This window comes from Exophiala oligosperma, assembly GCF_000835515.1.
Source record: "Exophiala oligosperma strain CBS 72588 unplaced genomic scaffold supercont1.37, whole genome shotgun sequence".
Taxonomy (NCBI): domain Eukaryota; kingdom Fungi; phylum Ascomycota; class Eurotiomycetes; order Chaetothyriales; family Herpotrichiellaceae; genus Exophiala; species Exophiala oligosperma.
The window spans coordinates 26,215-51,127 of NW_015622854.1; the positions used below are offsets into that span (position 1 = coordinate 26,215).

The window sequence follows — 24,913 nt, forward strand, 5'->3', positions numbered from 1 at the left end:
GTCTGCCCGCCATAACTAAGAGGTCGATAACTACTTATTTATATAACGGTAGGTGATAAGCGAGTGGGCCAGACAAGCGAGGGGGCCACCTCGCCCGAACCACCATCACTTTTCACGACTTGACTTAACCACAACTTCTTTAGTCATTCCAAACTACTCTGAGTCCTCTTCCTCAGAGGATAAGTTAACTATCTGACAGGTTCTTGCATTGTGGCCTGCCTTTCCGCAGACTCCACAGGTCCTCGGCTTCGTTTCCGTCCGAGGCTTTTGAGCACGATTTCGCTGCATTTCCTGCTTCATCTGGATAGCTACTTGATTCTGAGCCTGTATACCTGGCCATCAGCGAGAGTCGTGCTCCCTCCCTCGCGAAGACGTATCTTTTTTGCTCGTCGTCGACGACTAAGTAGCGCATTCTCCTCTCGAAGTGCATTGACCTCGGACTTAAGGAGGGTAATTTGGTGCATAATTCCCTGCGTCCCTTTCGCAAATTGATCAATAGCTTCGAGAATTGGTGTCGGAGAGCTTCTTTGATGGCGAGAGACCCGATGTTTAATAAATTGAGACTGTGAAGTCGCTTCAATCGGGTTGTTTGGTGTGCGCGAGATCCAAGGGAGAGCAGGCTCGAGGCGACTAGGCTCCGGTGTTAAATGATGACGGAAGCCTCTGTTCCCGCGTCTACCTTTTCAAGTCAAATCTGTGGATAGGTCAGCCCAGGGCTCACGAATTACTCTCATCCGGGGTTACCTAGTAGGTGTATCTGTAGTTCGGATGATGATCTCCTAGCACAACAAACTGCTCCTCCTCGCTCAGGTGCTCCAATCCTCGCAGCAATTCACTGGGCTTCTCCTCTTTTCGACGATTCTGGGACCGTAGCCTCAGCAGCAATAAAAGAACGCAGGTATCCATGATGCAAATGAGTGCGATGTTGAATCTGGCAGCAAAAGCAAAATAGGGAGCTGAGCTAGTGGGATAAATCCACGTGCTGGCCAGGCCACCTGCAGAGGTTAGCATGGCCAATGTAGCCAGCGCCGTGGCGCGCCGTGCATGGCCGGCGATGTTGTTAGGCAACCAAGCGAGCGTGCACGGCGCAAAAGTGTATGTGCCTATGACAAGGAGGCAGGTACCGGTGTAGCGAACTCCAAAGCCCCGGCCGCAGTAGAGGATCACCCCGCCGGCGAGCGCCACGAGACCAGCGGTGAAGGCGGACAGGCCACGTTGGCGATAGCGGTCCGATATAAATGAGGTGATGACAGCGGCAATGAATGCCATCGTGTATGGTGGGACGGTCAACAGCTGTGTGTTGGTCGAGCTGTATCCGAGAGCGGCAACAATGGTTGGCAGGAAGACTGAAAGACCCAGACCCAGGGAACCAGAGGCGAAGTAGAAAGGCAGGGCGATCAGAAAGTTGGAGTCCTTGAATATCGAAAGAACCGCCTTCACGGTGATGTGCTCCTTGTCGAAAAGGTTTGAATCCAGCTCCAAACGGTGATGGCAATAGTCGACATGTTCCTTTTTGAACGTGAGCACCTTGGATGGAGTGCTTGGCAGGACAAAAATTCCCACCATGCCGCAGCAAATAGTGAGCAGGCCTTCCAACAGGAAGATCCACTGCCAGCCACGGAGCCCACGCAGTCCATCCATCTGCTGGATTGCGGCGGCCAAGAGGCCAGAGAAGGCGCCGCTCAAGATGACTGCAGCGAAGAAGAGCGTTATCCGGACTTGTAGCTCTGCACGACAATAGAAAGACGAGAGGTATAACAGCATGCCCGGAAACAGACCACCTTCCACGAGCCCCAGAAAGAAGCGAACCGTGACGAGGCCGCCGAAGCTGGTAACCTGAGATTGCAACAAGGTGATCAGGCCCCAGGTGATGGACAGGATCGGCAACATTTTTCCGGCACCGATCTTCTTAAGGAGCAAGTTGGTCGGGATGTCGACCAACATTAACGGAATATAAGTCACCGTCACCGCTGAAAATGGGGAGTTAGCGAACAAGCGTGAGAGGCGTCGCGGCGTGGACGCTCACCCGTCTTGTACTGTAAATCGGTCATGTGGAGGTCTTTTTGAAGACCAGCCTACATGAACACACGTCAGCAAGTATCGGGAGAAAGTCTCGAGAGGGCATCGTACCAGTCGTGCATTTCCAATGTTGGCACGATCGATATATGCGAGAAGATACAGGACGATCACCGTGGGCATGACAACGATGTCCAACCTCCTCACCACCTGTTTTTCGAGCTTTACGATATGGGTTCGGTTGCTAACGGACTCGCCGTCTTCCACGTCTCCCAAGTTTTCAAGAGCCACTTTTTCATCCTTCATATTGATGGTTGTGTTGGTGGATGACATGTGCACGAGGGAGGTCCTCGACACTCTGCAGAGCTGAAGAAGAGAGTATTTAGGAGTGAAGACAGGAATATCTGGGTGATTTAACGACCAAAGTACTCAATAACACTGGTCTTGAACGTTGCCGACGCTGGCGATATTTGTAACTGGGGTCCAGGGGCCTTGTATTTTCCTGGAGATCACGGGGACACTCCGGATACGTCGGCAAATATGGAATACCTCCACCCACGGAAGCTTTTTCATCCGGGCTTGATAAACTTTGGTGGTATTGGAAGGTCTGGAATTGTCGAACAGTGCTCTGGATTAACACTTGTTCTTCAACTTGTCCACCCCGTCTCGAGGCGCTTTTGCCTCATTGGACGCGGAGATGTACTGCCCGCCTCGGCTGGAACTTTCGGTGTGGGGGGCCATACCGCATCCCCGGTGAGCAATTAGCTAATTTTATGAGCAAGACAAGATAAAGTAGTTCATCCGATAGTGTGTATGGTCGATTTGTATGACCGGCTGTCTCGGCCAGGCACTTTCAGAGAAGAAGTTATCATCATCATGGCCGTCGCGTTTTATGCTCCTTCTCTTCCTTTCCTTTCTGCAACTGTGACGACTTTGGAGATCGGCTTATTAAGGTCAACCCAGCTGTCCTTGCCAGAACATGTCTTGTCTGCATACTGATCCCGTCCACTGTGCTGGAGACGCCCGGTCGAGCGGGTACTCGGTCCCTCGCGAAGCTGAACTACTCTTCAATAAGAAGCTCTTAGGCCATCCTTCGATTTTCTCACTACTACCATCAGAGGTTGGCCGAATGGCGAAGAAAGTGCGCTTCGTGGGAAGTGACAAAACAAGCTTACCAATGAATTGGAGGGTTGGCGAGTCTTTGGCTGCGCTTCACGCACTTGAGGCTGCGCTGGTCAACGTGCTTTTAGAGAAAAGGTACAGCGTCGCATCCGCCAAGATAGAGATTAACACGTGAGGCAGCTCGTCTTGCCTGGTCAGTTTGGCCGTGCTTACTAACTTCTCTCCAGGGACCACACACTGCTCTTCCCGATGTCCATGTTCCTGTGGACTGTGGACCCGCAGGGGCAAATGTCGACGCGACCCATGATCCTACGAAGCTTACGAAGTACATTGTCAACACTGACAGGTTCGAGAGATCGGCCACCCCATACCGTGCGGCCAGCTCGTGCATCTACAAATGCGCAGATGGGAGATGGTTTAAACTCCACGGTTCTTTGAACCCAGATGGTGTCCTGGACGTGCTCGGCCTTCTACATGATCACCTAGCAGCCTCGGCCGAGGAAGCCCAGGCGATTTACAGGGAAAAACTATCAAAGCTCCCGTCCAGCCAGGTGCGTGGCATGATCGCTGACGCTGGCGAATGCGGGGACATATGCAACAGTTTCGACGAATATGCACGATCTGAACAGGGCCAGGCAAACGCTCATGTCGGCCTCTTCGAATTGAGACATGTCCCCTCCAAGTTTCAGCAGCCATCGTGGTGGCCGTCAACACAACAGACGTCGGTTGCACGACCATTGCCGGGTCTGAAGATCATTGAGTTAGCACGGATCATTGCAGGACCGTCGGTGTGCCGTTGTCTGGCCGAGCTTGGAGCTTCTGTCATCCACATCAATTCCCCGGATATTCCAGACATACCCTCCCTGCATCTCGACCTGAACTGGGGGAAATGGTGTGCGTACGTGGACCTTACGACCGCCGAGGGACGTCGAACCCTGCGGGATCTTGTGTTAGAGGCCGATGTCGTGATCAACGGCTATCGCCCAGGCGCGCTGGACAAGTTCGGCTTCTCGTTCACCGACATCATCGACATGCTGGGTCATCGCGACCGAGGTATTGTGTCCGTCCGGCTGAATTGCTATGGATGGTATGGACCATCTAGCCATCGGCCGGGCTGGCAACCCGTCTCGGATGCCTACACGGGCATCTCTCATGGGTATGGCCAGGCGCTCGGACTCGCCGACGACGAACCAGTTTCTCCCATGTTCCCGGCTGCGGACTACTCGACGGGCCTGGTGGGTGCCATCGCCATCATCTCTGCGCTCATTCAACGAGGTGAAAAGGGTGGGAGCTACCAAGTGGACCTGGCCCTGAACTATTACAACCAATTTCTCGCCCGCGATTGTGGCGCCTACCCGAACGACGTGTGGAAAGAGCTTTTGGAAAGCACTGGCGGACTTGGATTTCGAGCCCAGCACGGCATGGAGAAGACCGCGACGAGGACGCTCAGGTTCCTCCGCGAGAAGGGCGCTATACGGGAAGACTTTTTCGAAATCCGGCACAGCGGCATCCTTGGGGTGGATGTCCATTGCGTCAAACCCGCCATTTACTTTCCTGACGGAGAAGTAAAATTGGGCTACAACGTTGGAGTTAGGGGGAACGGGCGGGATAAAGCAAAGTGGCCTGCAGATCTCATGACAGAAATCGTCGTATGATTCATTCAAGACAGCTTCCATCAGAAAAAGGAGGCCTTGCTTACGGACATTGATTTTGGTTAAGGCGATAGTGAGAACTCCTGATAAGACCGCGGTTACGTGCGTTCCGTCGAAGTTGTCCAATAAACACTGCACAAGGCTTCCAGGAGTCAGATTCCTCGGTCGTCTTCACGAACCACCATGTCCCTTTCGTCCCTATACATTGTCCAAGCCACATTTAGGCCACGCAATTAAAGCCTCCAGTCGAACTTGGAAAAGTCTCCAGCTTGCGGATACGGCTGTGCACTCCTCTAATTTCCCGCGTGGTTTCCGAAATGCCTAACTTCCTCCTGCTAGCTTCAAGGCCGTGAACGATGGGTCATCACAAACTCTCCCGGTGTCCGAAGTGAAAATATCTGCATCCGTAAGCTAGAGCAATCGCCGACACGCCTAATACAGCCAACCGAGGTACAATAAACGTCGTGTAGCCCCAGAAGCTAGGAAAGAAGGACGAAAAGACCAACTTGAGGACCAAGGCCGAGCACCTTGGTACTTCCACGTATCGCTCGTCAGCTTAGGTGCCGACCAACTCGTATGCGCCGTTTTAAGTCACCCCAGATTTCAACTTTCTACGGGGCAAGCGAAAAAGACCAGCAGAGTGCCGGCACACTTTGGATCCGATTTACTTAAGTCGTATACGGCTCGATTTGATTCCGAGCGGTGGGTTTGTGTGTGACGCCCCACCCCGGAATAGTCTAAGCGATGGGTTTCTATACAGTTGTCACAAATGGTGGTCTCTGAAAACGGACGAGGTAGCTGCCTTTCAAGTCCAGGGTCCAGGTCGACAGCAAATAGTCCTGGTCAGGGCCATTTCTTCCGCTCAAGTACTACATCTACTCAGTCCGCGAAGATAAATTCAAGCAGCCTCCCCCTTTGCAACGTTGCAGTTCCCAGAACCCGGTAGACCTTGAGATTACTCCCAGTCCCCCTTTGTTTATCAGCCATCTTCCCCGCAGACCCTCTGTGAGCATGACCTGGACATTACCTGACCAAGATGCGCCCTCGCGACTCAAGAGTGAATCCGAGATTCGATCTCTCTTGGCTCGAGAGAGATACTACCGCGACACGCGTCAGTGGCAAAGGCTCCGTGAAAGTTACCATCCTGATCCCTCAAAGACTATGATCGACATCTCATGGTCCGTATTCCCCTTTGTTCCCCTCGCTTCCTTTGTTGGACTTCCCGGAGGGTTTCTAACCGTTCACTCGATCATTCAGGCACAAGGGCGACGCGGACTCATTTGTATCTCTGTCGGAGCAGCTGGGCCAGCGATCGCAGTCGCCCACTTTCCACACTATCTCCGTCGTCGAGATCTATTTCAACATTGCCCTGACAAAGGCTCTCACGGAATCGAACGGCGCAATCAAGGCTCGACTACGCGATCCCGACTCTGGGGCATGGTACGAAATGACCTCGGAGTGTCGCTTCGTGTCGAGAGTCGAACGCGTCAACGGCAACGGGCCATGGAAGATGCTGACCTTTGAATGCGTCTACACTCGCGATGGAATGATCTTGACTGACCCGATTTGCGCGAAAATCGTTAACAGTGGTTATGCCGAAAAGATCGCACAGAAATGCAAGGAGCGCGGCTACCGCGAAAGCTACAAATACCTGAGCTGGATGGTGGAGTCCAAGGGAAACATCGTGAACAAGGATCTCCCAGGTATCGACCAGCCCGAAACTGCCACGAAGTTTATGGAGGACGGTTTTGCCTGGTTGAACGAGTAAATAGATATATGGAGCTCTCAAGTGTGAATGCCGTTGTAGGCGATGGATGACTGCACAAACGAGGTATTTGGATACGTGACCCATGGTGACCTAGACGCACAAACAAGCGGCTTCGAAATATGCATGACATTGATGTTACCATTGCTCTTGCTGATGAGAGCCTGTAAAAAAGCCGATTTCATGATTTGACCCTACAAGTCACCCCATTTCACCTGAATACGAGGCTCAGGCTTGTTGTTCTCCATGAGCTGCAGCCCCCTATTCGCCCTCCAGACTCTACTTAAAAAGCCGCAGGTCATTCCGGAACAGCTTCGGGGGGTTTGAACGAAGGGAAGGCTCCGACTATTCCTTGACAGGGCGATGAATGACCGTAATGACATTTCTGATCATCAATTGCTCACCACACCCCAATAAGTGCCTCGGCATCTCCAGTGATTTGGCCCAGACAATGAGCCGAGGTCGATATCCTCCTTGTACAAGAACTTCATCCACTCAGAGGGATATCAGAGAGGGATGCTGACCGGTGTGTAAGGCTGGGCCAAGGGGAGCGACTCTGTAGGAGGAATTACCTACGCAAGCGTGAAGACGCGTGAACAGGTACCTGGAGAGATAAATGCTCCCCCATCAAACTAATCGTGTCATTCGTATTACGTCTCATTTACAGTGGACTATCGCAGATGTCAAGCCAAAAAAGCAACTGAAGCGGGTCCGAGACGAGAATATCTGGCTCACCACCACTGGAATCATTGCGCTGGCGCAGCTGGTGACCTTGTTGAGACAATGTCAATCGGACAGAGCTCTTTTCAGTATCGAATGCAGCATCCTTTCGGGAAGAATGAGTGGCGGGTTGCAGTTCTTGAGGGATTTGAAGGATAGCGGTATGTTCGATGATCAAACGCTGGAGAGGATTGCGTATCAGAATGCCGAAAACATTTTAAAGATCAAGGTAGAAAAAAGATCCCATAGAGAAGCAATAAGTGTGGCAGCGGGAGGAAAAGAAATTAATTGAACGATTGCCAGAAGTCAGCTAAAAATACCGTAACATATACGTTTCAATGACCTCCTTGGATCGGAATGGAACGGTCGGGGTAATAGTAGAGAGGAACTTCTATTGTCCGTTTCGACCAAGCATAAGAATCTCATTAAATCAGCACTTGTCTTGTCGGGGTTCTAGAAAGAGGAATTTCAATACAATTGACCCGGGAGAGCCGTAAGCCATGACATGCTGTCCAAGCCCAATTGGAGCTCTGAGGGATTGAAGAGGTCAAGAGCCGACGCATTGTCGTCGTCTATGGCAGCTTCGTAGTCCGCCATATCCAAATTGGAGGGATTCCTGTTGAATTCCCAGTTTTGTAAATTGCTTCCTTGAGTATTGAAAACGAGTTGAGGGTCAAAATACACAGATTCAGTCGCAGCCGAAGGATTGTCCTCTCCCTGGTTTACCAGTATGCACGCCTCCTGCTGACCCCATTCAGTCTCCTGATCGTGCCCTGTCCGTCTGCGTCTTTGGTCATCTCGCAGTTGCTGGATCTCTTGACGGTGCTGCGGCACTTGCTCAAAAAGAATATCCAAAGAAGCGGCACACCTCGCTGCATGCTTGCTGAGACTTGAAAATTCATTCAGCATATTCATGACCCTGTGCCAGCCACCCATGACTACTTTTTCCGATACTTCAACCATGATGCTGGGATGCAGCCGAGCGGTAATCAGTACAGCCGCAGCAGTATAGATGAAGAAGACGCTGAACCACCAGCCGGGCAAGAGAGCTTCGAACTCGCCAAGCTCCTTGCCAGCGATCGTGGCTTCAATGAAGTCAATCGTTTCCAATGCGATCTCGACACATGAGACGGAGCATTGTAGGGCGATTTTCCATGGCAGTTTTTTATCAAATGACGGTTTGCTTCCTCCGAAGGAACAACAAAATTTCGCCAACACAGGTCGGAAGAGCAGGAGTCGAATATGTCGATGCCTAAGAAAGAGTATATTTGTCTGACGTTGATGCTTTATTGACTTTTTTGCTGGTCCAAGTTCATGGCGTAAGTGATGGGGCAGACCACGACTCAAAGACCAGAGGCTGTTGTCCATTTCCATTATGACACCAACGGCTTTTGCTCCCAAACTTCCAAAATACGGGGTAAAAGCATCGTCATCGCGCGATGTTTCTGGAGAAGTGTTGGCATGGTTGTAGAGGGTGAGCCAAATCTCGTTCATGACCTCGTATAATTTTAAGGCCTCGATGAAGAAGTGCAATGAATCTTGGCAGGTTTCTCTCTCCGATGTCTTGCACGGTTCAATGTAGCAGCGACATGTGTTTGAGCCCGAATGCGCAGAAGGATGAGGAACTGAAGCTGCCGCTTGAGGAGTGATCATTGCTGGTCTCCCGAGGGTCATGGACACCGATCGATCTATGAACACACAGCTGTGCCAGACTCGTCGCAGTACCTCCCGTTGTTGCTCAGTAGATGCATCCGCGCTAGTTGAGGGCAAATCAAGCCCTAGACTCTGCGCGTGCCGAACAGCTAGGCCGATGAACATCCAACATTCCTGAGGATCATTCGTGCTTTGAAGATAGTGTCCCAACAGGAGAAAGCATTGTACCGCAATTAACGAATGGCTTTGAAGGACCCTCAGGTCGAGGGTCTCCCGAGCGCGTTGGTAATACACGTCTGCGTTCTTCGTTCGTTCGGTCGGTACGGCGGCCTGATCCATTATGCAGGCAATGCTGAAGACGACGTTTATCAAACAGAGAAACGTGCGTCCATCCTCACCCAGGTCCTCGCCGGTCCACAAACGTTGGTAGAGACGTTCCACCTCTTCCCAATCTAATATGGGATACACATATAGTCTCCTGTATGTGGCGAGAAGATAGTCGGCTCGTTGTCGTGAAGGGAGAACATAATTTTGAAACTGTCGGACCTGTTTGTTGGATGGCCAGAGTTCGGTCTGCGACTGTCGAGCAGAAGTCTTTTCTGATGGTCGCTGGAGGCTGGGACGGGCAGAAGACGATTGAACATTTAACAGGTGCTTGATCTGCCGCACAAATGTCTTGGCGCTTGAGTCGCCACCACATGTACGCGAAGGGCTCTGATGCTCGTTGTCGATCATACCCATCAATGTCATGTGATCGTCAGTACAATCTCCATCATCGTCAACGCCTGAGGGAACATGTAGGGCAAGTGAACGGGGCGAGGTGCCCGTCCTTGCAGCCTGCTTCGGATCTTGCAAGAAGGCATCGTTGGACCGTCCTTCGAGTTCATCAATACGTCGCCTAAGTTGGTTCAACGCCACTTGGGACACACCAGCACCTCGTCTCTTTCGTACACCCCAGGTACATCCGCCTTGGGACCTGCCTTTCTTGCGACAGGGAGAGCAGACTGTCGTGATGTGATCTTGTCAGCAAGAGCGAGTCAAGATTCCTCTGATGCAAGATCTACCTGGTCGAATCCCATCACACTTCATCTTCTTGCTGCGACAATCATCACAAGCCACAGCAACTCTTCGGTGCATCTTGGCCTGGTGGTGGCTGAGCCCTTCCATCGCTTAATTAAGATTGCTCGGACCCATGGTCGTATGCATCGTTAGCATCCGGGTTCGGACAGAATAATCGACACCTGATAGACAAAAGCTGGTTCGTAGAAGGATTTAAAAAGAGAGAGCCCACCAAGAAGAAGAATGACGATCCGAGTCTCCGAGCGCGCAAGCTGAGATTAGCCGACGCAACGGCTCTTTCACAGCCTTCCGGGTGCTGGGGACGGCTAGGGTACCATTATGCGGAGAATGCGGGGCATGAACGCTAAGCAATCCCGTCTGAGCCGTGGAGTTCTGGTTCCATATTAAATACTTCCGAATAACAGAACCCGGCAAGACTTACATCCGGGCAGGCCAAAGCCGAGGAAGATCGTGCTCTCACAAGCTATTTCCTAAAAATATGACATTTCCCCGTCAGTAGCTGTGTAAGGACACGGGCTTTACATTTATTCAACGAGAGTATGCTTGCCTAGAGTAGCTTGATCAACTTGTTTAGCAAAGTGTGACTGGTCAGAAGGCATTCTCTGTGGCTTGAACTCCTCAGCTTGTGCCCGCCGCAGTGCAAATAACCGGATACGGGGGACAGCGAAGTACCAATGAATATCAATGTCCCGGAAGATAGAAAAGCATAAAGGCCAAGGCCAAGGCCTAGCACCTTGGTAATTCCCTGTAGAGCTCGTGTCTAGAAACCCTTACGTGCTGTGACACCTCAGGTAGAGCGAAACGTAGCAGCAAGAACAAGGTTCTAGATACTAGACTATAGTCTATGCAAGAACCGTCCACTCCCTAGATAGTCAAGTTGAAAAAGTCAAGTCAATATATCTTTGGGAGATGCGCCTAAGCGACGACTAGCCTAAAATGATCCAATCAGACCCCTTCAAACAATAATTTTTAAAGCCTCTTCGACGAGAAGTCCGTAAGGCGTTAGGCATCGTCTAATCGTAATCTCTTTTTAGGTGTTGTATCTAATTGGTGGTGTGTTATATAAGTAGATCGACGGCCCACGAGCACAGCGGTCTCGGTGGAGGATGGCGAAGACATAGATTAGCAGGAGAGCGGTTATCAACTTCTCGAAATACTAAAGTTTTCAGACAGGGAGGCTTAGTGGGAAGATCTAAAAGGTATTGATTAATCTACTCTATATTGCGTGTTACGTTTCGCTCCACCACAGGTGTCACTACACGTATGGGTTTCTTGGCAAGTGGCAAGTAGAGGAGGGACGGTGTCACTGATCTTGTGATATGAGGCTCAACCAACTATCATAATGTCTGATAGTCTTATGGAATCATTCCGCATGCTCGTAAATCGCAGGGAAGCTTCTAGTATGTCACTTCGATGTAGATATCCTTCTACTTCCTTAGGAAGTAGAAGGAGAAATAAGAACACATGCTTCCACTACTGTAATTCACAACAATCCTCTGTGCGTTGGGAGGCGGCTTTTTCGTTGATTGCTAGATGACAGTAACCCGCATCTGCCTGGTCTACACTTACTCCTTAAACGGACGGGAAGAAACTGGTCGCTAAGTTGTACAACCCGGCGTACTACGAACAGCATTTCCTTGCATAATGTACAAAGCTATTACAGTACTCGCTGCTCTTCCAACGCTCAGACCAGAACCATGACAATGAGGTACGGTCTAACTGCCGCATCTAATTTCCAACCAAGCGCGAGCCAAACGAATGCGGGTTCACCTGGAGCTCGCCGGACGAGGAGAATATAACTCCCGGTAAATAGGGCTGCACGCTGGACGAGGAAATTGTTATTCCTGGTAACAGCTCGATCAAAGTCAAGCCCTTGCAGGTTTCCCGAGTTAGATCTAGACCTTAGATCCAGGACTTCGATGTGGGCGTCGTGAATCCTCGATCAATTCCAGGTGTCTTCGTGCAGGACAGGAAAGGTCGAAACAGATGTGGCGAAGGATACTAGCTTAAGATCCGATTTTGTCGATGAATGGGGCAATGAGTGATCGAGTTAAAGCAGTTATAGGAGTAAAGTAATTCTCTGGTTTCTTCATACAACCTTTTGTTGACGCAGAGAAGGGCCTCACACAGACCGTCATTGCGAGACCGAAAAAGACGGGGGCATGAGGGCCCATAACCGGCTACGAGCACGATACGTTGTGATGGAACGAGGAGTTCTGAATAGATTTGGTGCAGAAAGTTGATGAGTAAGGACAAGAATCTCATCGCCATTGCTGATTCTGTTGCGCTAATCTCATGATTGCCTCGAAAACGCAGGGACATCAACTCACGCACAGACGACAACGTGAAAGATTGTACGGAGTAATCGTGTCATCCATTCTACGGGGAAAAGCTTGGCCGTTTTGTGTCTGTAGATTCGTTGTAGAGCTTGTTGATATTTGGATTTGCGTAGCCTCGGAAAAGTGATTTCAAAAGACGACAAAGGGTCTCCGCGGCCCAAAGCGATGTACTTTACACTTCTTTTCCTTCAATGCTGCCCATGACTTGAGGAAGCTAAATTAATCCCGAAGCCAACTCTCACAAAGTAGAGGAACGGTGGAAGAGCTTCTGGCTGAGCGTTTCACATTCTTACCTTGATCAATCGCGAGAGAACGTCCTTCAATCGACTCAATGCCGTATCTACAAAGCACAACTCAATAGGAGCTTTGACGGCGCTTCACAGAAACAAAACCTATCTTCCACTACCCCTACTTCTCTTCTTTCAGAAACCCTTCAGCCGGATACAAGATGCCGCAAAAGCGTAAGCGGGCGTGGTTGGTGGAAGATTCAAGGGCGCATGGGCGGATCAAGAAACAAGCAGAAGCCAGGAAACAGCGAGAGGCTTACAAGTTGGAACGAACCAGAGCACTCGTCGAACAAGGACTCACGAAGTACCAGTTGGATGAACGGCGCGACAGGTATTATTGTATGAAGGAACATCCAGCACGATTCTGTGGTCAGTGCAACCCAAGGGCCGACGTGGAGGATAACGAAGGTCTCAGTGATGAGGAGGCTGGAATGAGCGATTCTTGGAGTGATGGTACGGCTTCCGATGATTATAATCATCGCTCAAATATTCTGAGCTTTGGTACAATGGAGATGAGAGAGATAAAGTCGTCAAATACATCAAGGGCAAGATCCAAGCTGTAGACTCAGCCGCTACACGACTCAAGATGTTCTTCGATGATCCACAAGCAGAGAAGCCTCCGGCGGTGAATTACGGGGCGAATGGACACTGTATAACTTAGGTGTCTGTCCGAAGCGATATGAGCCTACTGGGGAGTACTATTGGTTGACTGTGAGCGAGGCGGCTGTGAAAGGGGAGCTGGTGGACCCAGATGATATCAGAACCCCCCCACCCCCCAACGCAGTATGGAGTGGTTGATCAAGGATGATGGTGGGGACATTTTACCTTTTCCATTACTAACATACGCCTCCCTCGAACTGATCCCGATCCGACTCCTGATAGCAGCTTCGGATGATGTTCCCGCTGAGATAGTCTTCCTGGGCAATAATTGTCTCTGGTTGAGTCCCCAGGTCGATTGTTTGTCCGAGTGAGCCATGTCGATTTTGGACGACATTCCCGCCGATAGAATTTGCTGGAGTTCGCCAGACAGAGGCCGACATTGAGGAAAAGAGAAGAAAAAGTGAGAAAATGGCACGGGAATGGAATAAGAGCAAATAGTCCCAAAACTTCTATTGCAGCGGCCTTATGTGGCTGGGACTATTGAGTTACAGCAAAACCGTCAGCATATTCCGTACTCCTGGATCTGAACGAGGAGATGCAATGTGAGTCGTGTCAAAGTGCTATATCGTCAAGATAGAAGATCTGAAGCTGGTGTGAGATTGGCATGGTCAATCTGCTCACGGAGAGATTTGACTCAACCGTGAGCGTCGAGACGCGAGGGTAAGCCATTGAATGCATCGTGTGAAGAAACATAACGGAAAGTCTTGATGAGTAACCTCAGTCAACATCGCTAGGGCGAATCAGACAAGGGTTGCATGACACTGGTCCAGAGGTGGTCTTTTTGCACATGGACTCTTACGAGGACTAGCAGGCAAGAGACCATCAAGGGGCCTTTCAGAATCTCAATTGAGAAGGGGGTGGGAGACATTCCTCCGGATAGTGTCTGCTCTGGCTTTGTTTGAACCCAAGCAACAGGCACCCTCCGACCATTTGTGTCCCGGCCTGAATACTGACGACCAGCGTGGATTATGTCTGGCTACAACCTCGACGTGACTCATTGGTTAGCGAAAGGATCCCAATGGTGAGCAACGCGATGGCTTTGACATGCAATCCACCCATACCATGCTTAGATGGGACGCCGCAGATGACCATTTACGACTACGTACAACTCTGCCGATCGGCCATCGAAACGAAATGTAAAATACACATGTCACGGGTATGGCTGACGGGGTGGGCACAATATACTGTATAGCCAAGGTCTCTGCTACTATCCTGGTCCTGTAAAAGTATCGGGCTAGGTGGACACCGCTCGGGAAGACAGGGCCCCTGCTTTCGGCATCGCTTCTGCGATAACCCAGAGGGTGGACTACTGTATATCTACGATTTGGCCCCAAGACCTTCCTGCGTGGAAGCAGGTCTCGGCATGCGAACAAATCGCATGTCCTCTCGGGCGGCTGCTGTTCAAAGCTCTGTCGTGGTTGGCTAAGGGGCCGGCGAACTGTCCCCCTGGCTTTGGCAGATGATTTTGATGGCTTCAAGATCGTCGATGCTGTACAGTCTCGGCCCTATGCAGAGCATCTTGCCTGCGAAGTATGAGCTCACGCTCATAATACTGCTCCTTCCAGTCAAATCTTACCATAGCGAGCATGAGACTTGATGTTCCAATCCTCAAAATGACCATCCCATACGCGCATAGCATACCAGAGACGGGTTATGGGGACGATCTTAGGCCCGGGGGCCGAAGGATATCTCAAGAAGTCATAAACTTTGGTGACAGCGGTCCAAGCTATGAGACTGCGAGCAGTGCCGCTATGATGGCCATGCAAGCCATGGTAGTAGCGACATGGACAAGGCTGAAGTAGGATGTGCAACATGCAGAATGACTGGCATTGTAAACAATCGAGAAGAAGTTATAGAGTTCGTCGCGAGACAGCTGTGGGTTAAGAGTTTCGACCCCGATCTTTCCCCGAACAATTCGGTGGACGTGTGTGAGGTAACACTGGCGAACTGGGTCTGGAAATCTGGAAGACAGTATCGAATTCAGATCCATATAAAATTGCACCCCGCAGACGATCTCAGCCGGTAGTTTCAACGGTAGTTTTTGAGAATATGTTCATATAATCTTCTCCCGGGGAGTGGTCGGATAAGGCTACGCAGTCGCTTCGATTCATGAGAGATAAAATCTGAGGAAATATCAGAGCGAGTAGTTGATTTGGCAGACTGAGCAGAAAGGGAGAACTTTTCTACAGTGACCTTCGACGCTCCATTGTTCGACTCAAACAGATTCACCATGTCAGGCCATCGGCTGCTGGATTTGGCTGTCAAGTAAACCTTTCCCGATGGCCCTCAATTTTCTGGGTTCATGAAACCCTGTAGATTTGAGGGCGAGGTCTCGAATCTGGAAGTAAATGGACAAATACCTACTAGTATCGATGGGGCCTTTTTCGGAGTGATGCATGATCCTCAAGCACCACCTTTCATAGAGAAGGACCCTGTACGAGGAACAGTATTCCCCAAGGCGGAATCCAAGTCTGGTTGACTGTGTGTAATAGTAGTTCAATGGCGACGGCAATGCCAGTAAATTTTGCGTCCACAGAGGAAGAGTCCATTTCAAAGAGCGATTAGTTCGGACCGAGAAGTTTGTTCGCGAGAGAGAAGCCGAACGCACATTGATGGGTACGCTTTCTGGACATTCTGACCATTTCGAGGAGCTGATCGGCTAATCTTACTATTTTCCCACAGGCGCTTATCGAAACAAATTCACAGACGCTGTGCAATTAAAGATACGCAGCACTGCCAACACGAATGTCGTTTTCTTCAATGGCAAACTTCTTGCTTGCAAGGAGGATTCCCCTCCGTACTCCATGAACCCGGATACACTAGAGACTATCGATTTGGAGGACTTTGACGGACAGCTTCCAAGTTTTACCTTCACAGCACACCCAAAGATTGACCCTGCCATTAAGGAACTCGTCTGCTTTGGTTACGAGGCGAAGGGAGAGGGTACACCGGATATATGTTAATACACTTCCGCCGCCGATAGCAAATTCACAGAAACAGTATGGTTGGTTGCGCCCGTGTGTGCCATGATCCACGACTTTGCAGTGAGTGAAAAATATGTCATCTTCCCCATCATACCATAAACGTGCAATCTAGATAGGATGGACCCCAGGGTTGCGGGGGGGGGAGGAGGGGGGAGGAATTGCCTATGGAATCCTGATATTCCTTTCTATATTGGAGTTCTTCCTCGCCGCGGCGAGAATCAGATATTCGAGTAAGTCGGATCCCTCTACGTGTTCCCTGCGGTTTCGACGGAAGCTGAACACAGCATAGTGGTTCCGTGCGCCCAATGCATTTTCCGGACATACCTCGAATGCTTACGAGACAAAAGATGGCAAGATTCTATTTGTTTTGCCTCTGACAAACAAAAATGTCTTCTGGTGGCCAGACGCTCAAGGAAACGCTCCGAACCCGATGGATATCAGAGCACAATTGGTGCGGTTCGGTATCGACCCAAAATCAACGGAGCTTGATCTCACATATGACGAATTCCTTATGGATAAAGACTGCGAGTTCAGCCGCATTGACGACCGTTTTGCTATGACGCATTATCGACATGCTTTCTTCGACATTATGAATTCTGCTCACGGAACGGACTTTCCCTCCATCGGCACTGTGATGGGCGGGGGCTTTCCTCCCCCTATAACTGTGGAGTATTTCCCGGGTCCAAAACATCTGGTGCAAGAAGTCGTCCTCATTCCAAGATCTGCTAATGCTCGAGAAGGAGTTGGATGTCTGCTTTTTCTGGTCAACAACTACGAAACCATGTCAAGCGAACTGCATATTGTTGACACCACAAATTTCTCGCAGGCACAAGTAATAGTCTATTTACCGCTGCGGCTCCGACCAGGGCTGCACGGTACCTGGGTTGACAGCCAAGAAATTTTCCCTGCGGCCTAGCTATAGACATACCTCACAAGCTAGACTGAATTTTGAGCCTTCGTTAGACTGGAGGAACTTGAAGGAGCGCAATGAAAAATATATAAGATTCAGGATTGTCCTGTGTCTACGGTGTGGACGCTGATAGTTTCCGACCTGAACTGTGGCTTGAGGCCAGTGAGGCGACGTTGAAGCTGATGGATCGGAATTGGCTTGCGGTAAGTTATTGGACACCATGTTATGGGCGAGGGATTTGGCGACAGGTAGATGATACTGACAATTTGTTGCTTTAGTTCGGAGCGGGTGCAAGGACATGTCTGGGAAAGAATATCTCGTTGATGGAAATATCTAAGCTCGTCCCTCAGCTTTTGCGACGATATCATGTTCAGCTTACCGATCCTGATGCGGAGTGGACATTGCATGATTACTGGTTTGTAAAGCAAGAGGGCCTGAGGTGTGTTTTGACGAGACGAAGAAGAACAGACAGAGGAAAGACGATACTGTAAATATATGACCTGATGGTGTAGCTGGATTTCCGGAATCAGTCTTCCGGGAGGGAAGCTGAAGAGGCTTGTTGAAGCTCGGATCAGCGGCGAAGTGTGAGAATGTTCGCCGTCGTGATTCTGGACGGCGTTTCTTTTGTCTTGAAAATGTCCGACTCTGCGTCGTTCGAGGCTCTTACCCTGACAAATTGGCCCGGTCGTGACTCTGCTCGTTCATAGCCTCTTTATCGGGCCATGCCATGTGGACTGTTGTCGCCATCGGTAAAGGCGTTTTGTCAGGGGCCCTCACCCTGATTATTGCCTTTATACTGTGGGCTTCTGTAATCTTCTCTGTCGCTTAATGTCGTACGTCGGAATGGTCTTGCAGCCTGGAATCATATATCCTGACTTTGGCATACAGAGATCGAGATCGTCACTCTTCTCCCTCTCGACGGTTCTATGATTCGTCTAGATAGACGTCTCGCTATCGGTCTCATGTTTTACACCTTTGTCACCATGCTAGGAGGAAACCCGATTCAAGACCGTTTCGGCTTCCGGTAGTGGAAAGACCCAGGCGTGTGGGCGGGAGACAGCTCATTCGGGCTCTTGGAGTCGTTCATCAACGCCATCAACGTCGCTGGCTTTTGTATGGGAGGGCCTCATCACAAGTATCATCTCCGCCGGCAAATCCTTCACTTTCAACGCTTCGCGAAGCCTGCACTCTCTGGCGCTGGAGGACCATGCACCTAAGTTGCTGCGCCGACTGAACCGAAAGGGTGTTTCATACCTCGCCCTCATTGTGGTCATGCTTTTGGCATGTCTCGCCTACTTGGCTTTAGGCTTTGATAGCCCCAAGTGCTTAACTGGATACTGAACTTCAGAACCGCCACCACCATCCTCAATTGGTGGATTATGTCCATCACATGGATCCGCTTCAATTCTGCGATGAAGGCACAAGGCCTTGATCGCAAGACTTTCCTTCCGAGCGCGTCAAAATACCAGCCGTACGCCGGCTGGTGAGCCTGCGGCTGGTCGTTCCTTTTCATCTGGCTCCAGAGCTATGCGGTCTTTCTCAAAGGCAAATGGGATGTCTCGACTTTTATTTTCAACTACTGCAGCATTGCCCTTGCCGATGTCATTTTCGTCGGCTGGAAAGTCATTAAGCGCTCGCCCTTCTATCGTAGCAAGGATGTCGATCTCTATTCCGGCCTCCAGTTCTTCGACGCGCTAACGGAGCACTACCGATATGTGCGTGAGTCCGCACCGGTAAGGCTCAAAGACGAGATCTTGGCTAAGATGTTTGAATGAACGTGTGCTGGATCTGAGTCTCACCCCGATTCAGTCCGATATTTCTATCAGCCACATTCTTGACCATCACCTGAATGTGATCGAGAGACCGGAGTAATTGAGTAGCTGCATCTTAGCATGAACAGGTAAGTCCAGCTCACCGGCCGGGCTGCTCGACAGGTACTGGTCGGTATGGTTTTGGTGTCATGGACTTGATGCGGTGGTAGGACTCTAAATAAAGACTGCCGGGCAGTGACACCTGTCCAGATCGCTCAATTTTAGCAAGGCTGACGATATCATATATTGCCGACCTTCACTTGTGGCGGAATTTTGTATGCCCACATCTACCTGGGCACCACTGACGGCGCTGTCTTCGAGGATTTTCTCCTCCAGCAGTGTCGCAGAGGCCTGAACAACACTCGGTACTTATAATGGACAATGCGGCATTTCACCGCGGGCCGCGAGTTCAAAAGATATGTGACGAAGCAAGTGTGAAGTTACTTTATTATTCCCTATATTCACCAGACTTGAATCCGGTTGAAGATTGGTTCGCACAGCTGAAAGCATGTTATCAAGAAGGATTTCTCCATATGCGGTACGGATTGTTCAAACTGGAATTTATTCATCGCGAGCCAAAAAGAGCTGATCGACTTAACACCGCTACAACTCATGGCATTCAAAGCGCATGTGTGCCAGATTCACCGTGCACCAGCGTTGAAACTCCTTTACTCACTGCTGCTATCAATTGAGAGGACCTCTGTTGATCTGTCGTCATCTCCAGGCGCAGTAGGTGGTGCGCTCTCCGGCTCGAGGTAGATTTTCCGAATGCCACCTTCTTTGATGATCTGCCTACATGTAGGGCAGGTTTTATCGCGTCCATGGGGAGCGTCGTCATCCCTTGGTTGCCACTGATCTAAGCAATCTTCGCAAAACCCGTGGCCACACTTGGTCACAACATTTTTGAAGCTGTCAAAGCAAACATCACATCGCAGATGGCTGACCCGTTCCAACTTTCCCTTTTAGCTTCCAGATCATTGCTCAGCTCTTTAAAGCGGAGGCGCAGCAATCTATCGCCTTCTCGATACTGCTGCACGATGTTGTTCTGCCGTCGTAGCTTGTTTCGGATGGTCTCGGTATGTCGTTGGAGGGGTGAGAGCTCTTGCTGATGCTGAGTGTTGAGATCCACGATTTCGTCTTGTTTGGTGAGTAATTCGCTCTTCCACTGTCGCGCCTGTCTCACGAGAACGCCAAATTTTCCCCTGATATCCAAAGCCAAATCCAAAATTCCGCTGCTTTCCTCCGAAATGTCGAAATCAAAATCATCGACAAGTTGACTGGCTGCGAAGGACGACTGGGTTCTGGGCCCATCTTGGAGGATTGTTGTGTCAGAGTCGTGAATGAGACGGGAAGAAAAGTGTCCATGATGACAGGGGAGGACGAACTTTATAATTTGAGAGATCGGTAGAGTACCAGAGCAGGCATGCTGCCTTGACCCAGCGGTCCCGTATCAGTCCAGGGGTAGACCCATGTCTCATTGTCACGAGCTCTTTCTGCGGTTGGACACCGATGAGCTTCGCCGATCCAAGTTTGGAGCAGCCATTCGCCCTTGTCACGCTCGGGAAAGTGCGTGATCGGATTACCCACCACCTTGGGTCAATCACACGCAGATGCTCTCAGCGTCCCCATGTTTGGTTGAAGGATCCAGCAGCGCATCCTTTCGATTCTGACAGTCTTTCAGAGTCGCACTCATATGACAGTGACCCAACCTTGGCCAAGACGGAATGAGTCGTAACAATACCCGAGCGCAAAAGCCCTTCCGATAGGATGGGATAAGAGCGAATCTGAGGCAGGCGTGTAGACAGACCGGGGTCCTCAGTCACCCGCCTCCCAATATAGAAGTCGGTCAGCAGAAAGGGAATGTTCCGTGGTTGGGCTGATTCGGTGCCACTGCTCCACGGCTGGAACCACCGTAGGTTGCTAGCTGGGATCCGTTGTTGCAGGAAGGAGTGATGCTGGTCGAGGCAGAGCCTGGGCAAAGGGACGAGAAAGATGTAATTACGGCTATCCCCCCGCGGTCTCTCTCTGTCTGTCCTTCATGCTTACTTTCTCTCTCCATCTTACTTCAGCCGTCCAGTCAGCATCGTCCGTCATGGCCATCACTTGGACCATCCAACGCCAAATTCTCCTCGCGAATTCGCGGTGGCTTCGGTCAGGCAACTTGAAAACCAAAGCCTTACCTCTGCATCGTGTTAGCAAGTCATCTCTGTCATCGGCGCCAGTCTCGAAACCATCCCCTAGCGCAAGTTTGGTCCATCGATCCAGGCGGAGCAAGGCGCGTAGCACAGCTTCCCATGACGAGCCCCAACCATAAGTCTCCGCGACGAGTATTTTGTGTGAAGGAGACATTGGCCCAAGTATCGACGAAGCTGGTCACGCCAGTTAATCCATGGTCACGCCCTGGCCGCAGATTTTACCATCATCCATCGACAATTCCGCCGGCGTTCGATTAGCAAACAACAGCGTCACCCTGAGCCCTCCAATGGTCTCAAAGAAATCCTTGTCGACGCCTTGGCAGAGTTAATCGCTGGAGACGTTTCTCAGGAGCTGCTCAGTCCCAGTGTCAGGGCGGGTACGTATTTCTTCTTCCTGCCACTGAACAGCCACTATCGAGCATAGGTTCAAAGCTTTCTGGACCCCCGAAAGTGACATAGGGGATAAAGAACGGCTTGAAGTATCTCTAGAAAACCATCAGCGTTGCTGTTGTCGACGTAGCCTTCGGTTAGCTCAGACTTTCGGAGCCAGGTGGAAGAATTATGAGCAGGATATGATGGTTGTGAATCTTGGCTGTCCACAGGCGCAACGCAGCGGCCAAATGGTTGAATGGCAGTACAATTGTCATATGAGACCATTCTGGTCCAATTGATGAATGTGACAGTCCGAAACAGTATATATTTGTAGGCGCCAGACTATAATCGGAATGGCTACCAAAGCAAACAGAACCGCTACCGGATCTCGATGTATTGTAAAATTCATCTGCTTCTTTGGGAGGGAGATATAGGAGATTCCCAACAGCAACCCGCTCCATTACTCTCAGATTTGTGGTCGTGTTCAGAGCTGGGCAACAGCATTGTCAAAATGCCTTTTTTCGATAATAAGGCCGAGTCTAACAGTAATACTGAAATTGACGACAAGCCTCTGAGGAGTGGCTCTCTTCGAGACTGTCAGAACTTATTGAAAATTTACAGATTGTCTCTTGAAGTGGGGATCAAGGAACGTTTGTCGAGATACTGATTAGTATCCTTCATACTGCGTGAGATGATCGTGTCTTCAGTTTTCATTCTCTGGCAAGGTGTACCACCTTGTATTAATGAGAGCAAATCAGATAGATATTCAAACGCGTTCCCAGCCGGGATAAAACATTATTCTTTAGTCGCTGTTAATTTGACGGGTACGTTAAGTTTGCAAGTATTATTATTCTCTCATTATCGTATCTAAGGAGCCGGAAACCGGAGCTTTGTGAATTCGTTACCAAAACCTGTTGGATTATTGGATCAAATTGAGTCTGGTAAAATTTAGAGCCCCATATTGGTATTGACATCCACAGCTCGGAGCTACACACAACTTTACGAATATAGATCCTGGTGATGTGCATGTAATGATCTCTGATGATCTACAACAGTCTAGATTCTGGTTTCCCGAGGCCTTGCCCAAATCCCAGATTTGCCCGGTGAAAGGATACCATTGGGGTCCAAACTCTGCTTGATGACGGTAATCAAGCGATCGAGAGAACCATTACCAAAGTCAAAATGGCTCTGAACTTCGTCCATGTAATCGATGTGCGTCCGGTATTCAGAGATACCGAACTTCTCCTTTCCGTCTCGGAGAAGCTCTTCCATCAAGGTTTTCGCTCTGGCACCTTCAGCTGGTGCATACACGATGAGAACAATGCCGATCACGTAGCGACCAAAGACGTGAAAGTCAGAAAATAGATCAAACTTCGCCTTTTCCACCGTCGATAGAGCTTTTGTGAACCATTCTTGTAATTCAGCTCCACCAGGTGGGAAGAGAGGCGCGAAGGCGAGATGCCCGCCACCGAACCCTCGCACATTCACGAAATCTTTGGCGTCTATCCGGGGAAACCCATTGTGAGGAATCTCGCCCTTTGGCATTTGAGAAGCATTCAGTCGGCCGCCATCTTTGCTCTCATGGCGTTGACCTTTGAAAGTAACGCCCGGGATCACACCAAGACGCTCCTGGACTGTGCTCCAATGAGCGTCAGTGACCTTAGCAGAAGCCCCGTAAATGGCAAAGTAGGCTCGCCAGTAGCCCCAGCCCTGCTCACGCTGGAGAGCCGTCATGTCTTCATTGGTCGCGTAACTACCCTGCATACCAGGATTCAATACCCGCTTCATAATGTCTTCGTCCTTTGAGGAGAAAGATTGCCGATATGGATTGGCGATGGACGTATGATTCTGGATAACCCCTTCTCTTTCGAGAGAGGAGATCCCTTTGACCAGAGCCGCGAGATCCTCTTCATTTGGCACACTGACCTCGCAATCAATGTAGCACACGGGCGCGGGTGTAACGTGTAATCCAATTTTGGTGACGATTCCTGGTTGACGCTGTCAGCTAATACATGGTCATTGACAACTTGCTTCTTACCAAGATTCGATTGAAAAAAAAGCCCGTCCACGCTGGGTCCGTAGCCACTGCATGGCGTTCATCGTGAGTGTCAAAGAACGTAGGGTAGAGAGTGAGCCAGAAATGAAGACTTACCCTTTATACAGAGGCCACATTGGGCTTCCCTTCAGCGCCCCCATACCTGTTCTAATCACCTCGCCATTGGCCAAAACCAGCTCCATACCACATTGTTGCTCTGCGTGCTCTCCTTCTGGTGTGTATCCGAATCCTCGTTCGAGAGTATTGCCCACGACGGAGCCCCAGCCAAGCGCAGGCGACGACGGCCAAAGACGATAATTCCTTTCCTGGACGTAGTGGTAGAGATCAAAAAAAGAAACTCCTGGCTCGACTATGGCGTATGCATATTCTTCGTTAACCTCGATGATCTTGTTCATCCGGTGTAGGTCAAGGATCACCGAACCCCGAACTACAGCTCCACTCGCTCCGTACCTGTGCTCAAAGGTCAGATCTGGTTTCCAGGCCGCCGCAGTCCTGCTGCATGCTCTAAAACGGAATAGCGACTTACCCAAGATTTTTCCCACGTGACAATGTCCACAATGGAATCTTGTAATGGTTGGCGATCTTGAGAACTCCTTGAATCTCCTCCACAGAGGCCGGTCTAATGGCTGCACTCGGAGTATGATCTGTAGCATCTGCCAAAGGCCACAAATCTCCGTAGCATGTCTGACCTTGTGGTCCTTCTAGGTTCCCCTTTAAGCTGTCGCGTGATACATTGTCCTCGCCGACGATTTCAATGATGGCATCCAGAGCTTTGTCGAATGTTGCCTCGTCCAAAGATGGAGGCAGCACGCGCTCGGCAAGGGGGATATCCATCACTAGCGACTGAAGAGAAGTAGATCGAGATGACACGCGTGTCTTGCGAGCACATAAAGCGGTAGATCAGCATATGTAGACAATCAAGCTCTTATTCCTTCACGTCCAAGAACACTTCTCCAGATCGTAATTAGGTTAGAATATTGATTCGATAACCAATGACGTTCCCGTAGAGTTGCTTTACCCGTCGCCCAGAATTCAATTATTGTGCTTTGCAAAATTCCGTAAAAACCTTATTTTTTTGCAACATGCAAAACATTCAACAATCATAAAAGCGGTGAGAACACAACGCCATATTTCTCAACAACCACCCTATAATTTCATAAATATTATATGATAATCTTACTCCGGAGCAAATTCTCTATCCAAGTATCTAAATTTTACTATATAAAAAGGCGTGGTTGTGATGCCGTCACAGCCGAAGTTTGATCCTGCGGTAAAAGTGGCCGTGTCAATT

General features: G+C 50.1%; 6 protein-coding genes across 7 annotated transcripts; 4 read left to right on the top strand and 2 right to left on the bottom strand.

Annotated features, from left to right (window-relative positions):
- Positions 1-57: 57 nt before the first annotated feature.
- PV06_11506 lies at positions 58-2,547 on the bottom strand. Of its 2 annotated transcripts, XM_016413196.1 has the most exons (4): positions 2,131-2,547; positions 2,027-2,075; positions 745-1,970; positions 58-694 (listed from the first exon to the last, which is right to left on the bottom strand). In XM_016413196.1, the coding sequence occupies exons 1-3, from the start codon at positions 2,347-2,349 to the stop codon at positions 745-747; spliced, it is 1,494 nt and encodes a 497-aa protein (XP_016256428.1). In that variant the 5' UTR covers positions 2,350-2,547; the 3' UTR covers positions 58-694. The 2 variants fall into 2 exon arrangements, with proteins under 2 accessions (XP_016256428.1, XP_016256427.1); XM_016413195.1 differs by having other exon boundaries at positions 58-1,970.
- A 448-nt stretch (positions 2,548-2,995) lies between these two features.
- Positions 2,996-4,793, top strand: PV06_11507 (uncharacterized protein; the record flags this gene model as incomplete). The annotated part of the gene is made up of 2 exons (XM_016413197.1): positions 2,996-3,256; positions 3,366-4,793. The coding sequence occupies 2 exons, from the start codon at positions 2,996-2,998 to the stop codon at positions 4,791-4,793; spliced, it is 1,689 nt and encodes a 562-aa protein (XP_016256429.1).
- Positions 4,794-12,795: 8,002 nt separating this feature from the next.
- On the top strand, positions 12,796-13,295 carry PV06_11508 (uncharacterized protein; the record flags this gene model as incomplete). Its single annotated transcript, XM_016413198.1, has 2 exons — positions 12,796-13,087; positions 13,147-13,295. The coding sequence occupies 2 exons, from the start codon at positions 12,796-12,798 to the stop codon at positions 13,293-13,295; spliced, it is 441 nt and encodes a 146-aa protein (XP_016256430.1).
- Positions 13,296-14,907: 1,612 nt separating this feature from the next.
- On the top strand, positions 14,908-15,096 carry PV06_11509 (uncharacterized protein; the record flags this gene model as incomplete). Its single annotated transcript, XM_016413199.1, has 1 exon — positions 14,908-15,096. The coding sequence occupies one exon, from the start codon at positions 14,908-14,910 to the stop codon at positions 15,094-15,096; it is 189 nt and encodes a 62-aa protein (XP_016256431.1).
- A 590-nt stretch (positions 15,097-15,686) lies between these two features.
- PV06_11510 (uncharacterized protein) lies at positions 15,687-17,194 on the top strand (the record flags this gene model as incomplete). Its single annotated transcript, XM_016413200.1, has 5 exons — positions 15,687-15,728; positions 15,790-15,910; positions 15,977-16,237; positions 16,295-16,338; positions 16,568-17,194. 5 exons carry the CDS (start codon positions 15,687-15,689, stop codon positions 17,192-17,194), a joined length of 1,095 nt encoding a protein of 364 aa, XP_016256432.1.
- A 5,428-nt stretch (positions 17,195-22,622) lies between these two features.
- Positions 22,623-24,456, bottom strand: PV06_11511 (uncharacterized protein; the record flags this gene model as incomplete). Its single annotated transcript, XM_016413201.1, has 4 exons — positions 22,623-23,554; positions 23,605-23,651; positions 23,719-24,072; positions 24,149-24,456. 4 exons carry the CDS (start codon positions 24,454-24,456, stop codon positions 22,623-22,625), a joined length of 1,641 nt encoding a protein of 546 aa, XP_016256433.1.
- Between the last annotated feature and the right edge of the window lie 457 nt (positions 24,457-24,913).

Excerpts from the sequence above, each read along its gene's own strand:
- PV06_11506 (XM_016413196.1), bottom strand. The coding sequence starts at position 2,349 with ATGTCATCCACCAACACAACCATCAATATGAAGGATGAAAAAGTGGCT. Across the intron at positions 2,076-2,130 it reads ACATTGGAAATGCACGACTG|GCTGGTCTTCAAAAAGACCT; the intron begins GTACGATGCCCT and ends GTGTTCATGTAG. Across the intron at positions 1,971-2,026 it reads CGATTTACAGTACAAGACGG|CGGTGACGGTGACTTATATT; the intron begins GTGAGCGTCCAC and ends CCCCATTTTCAG.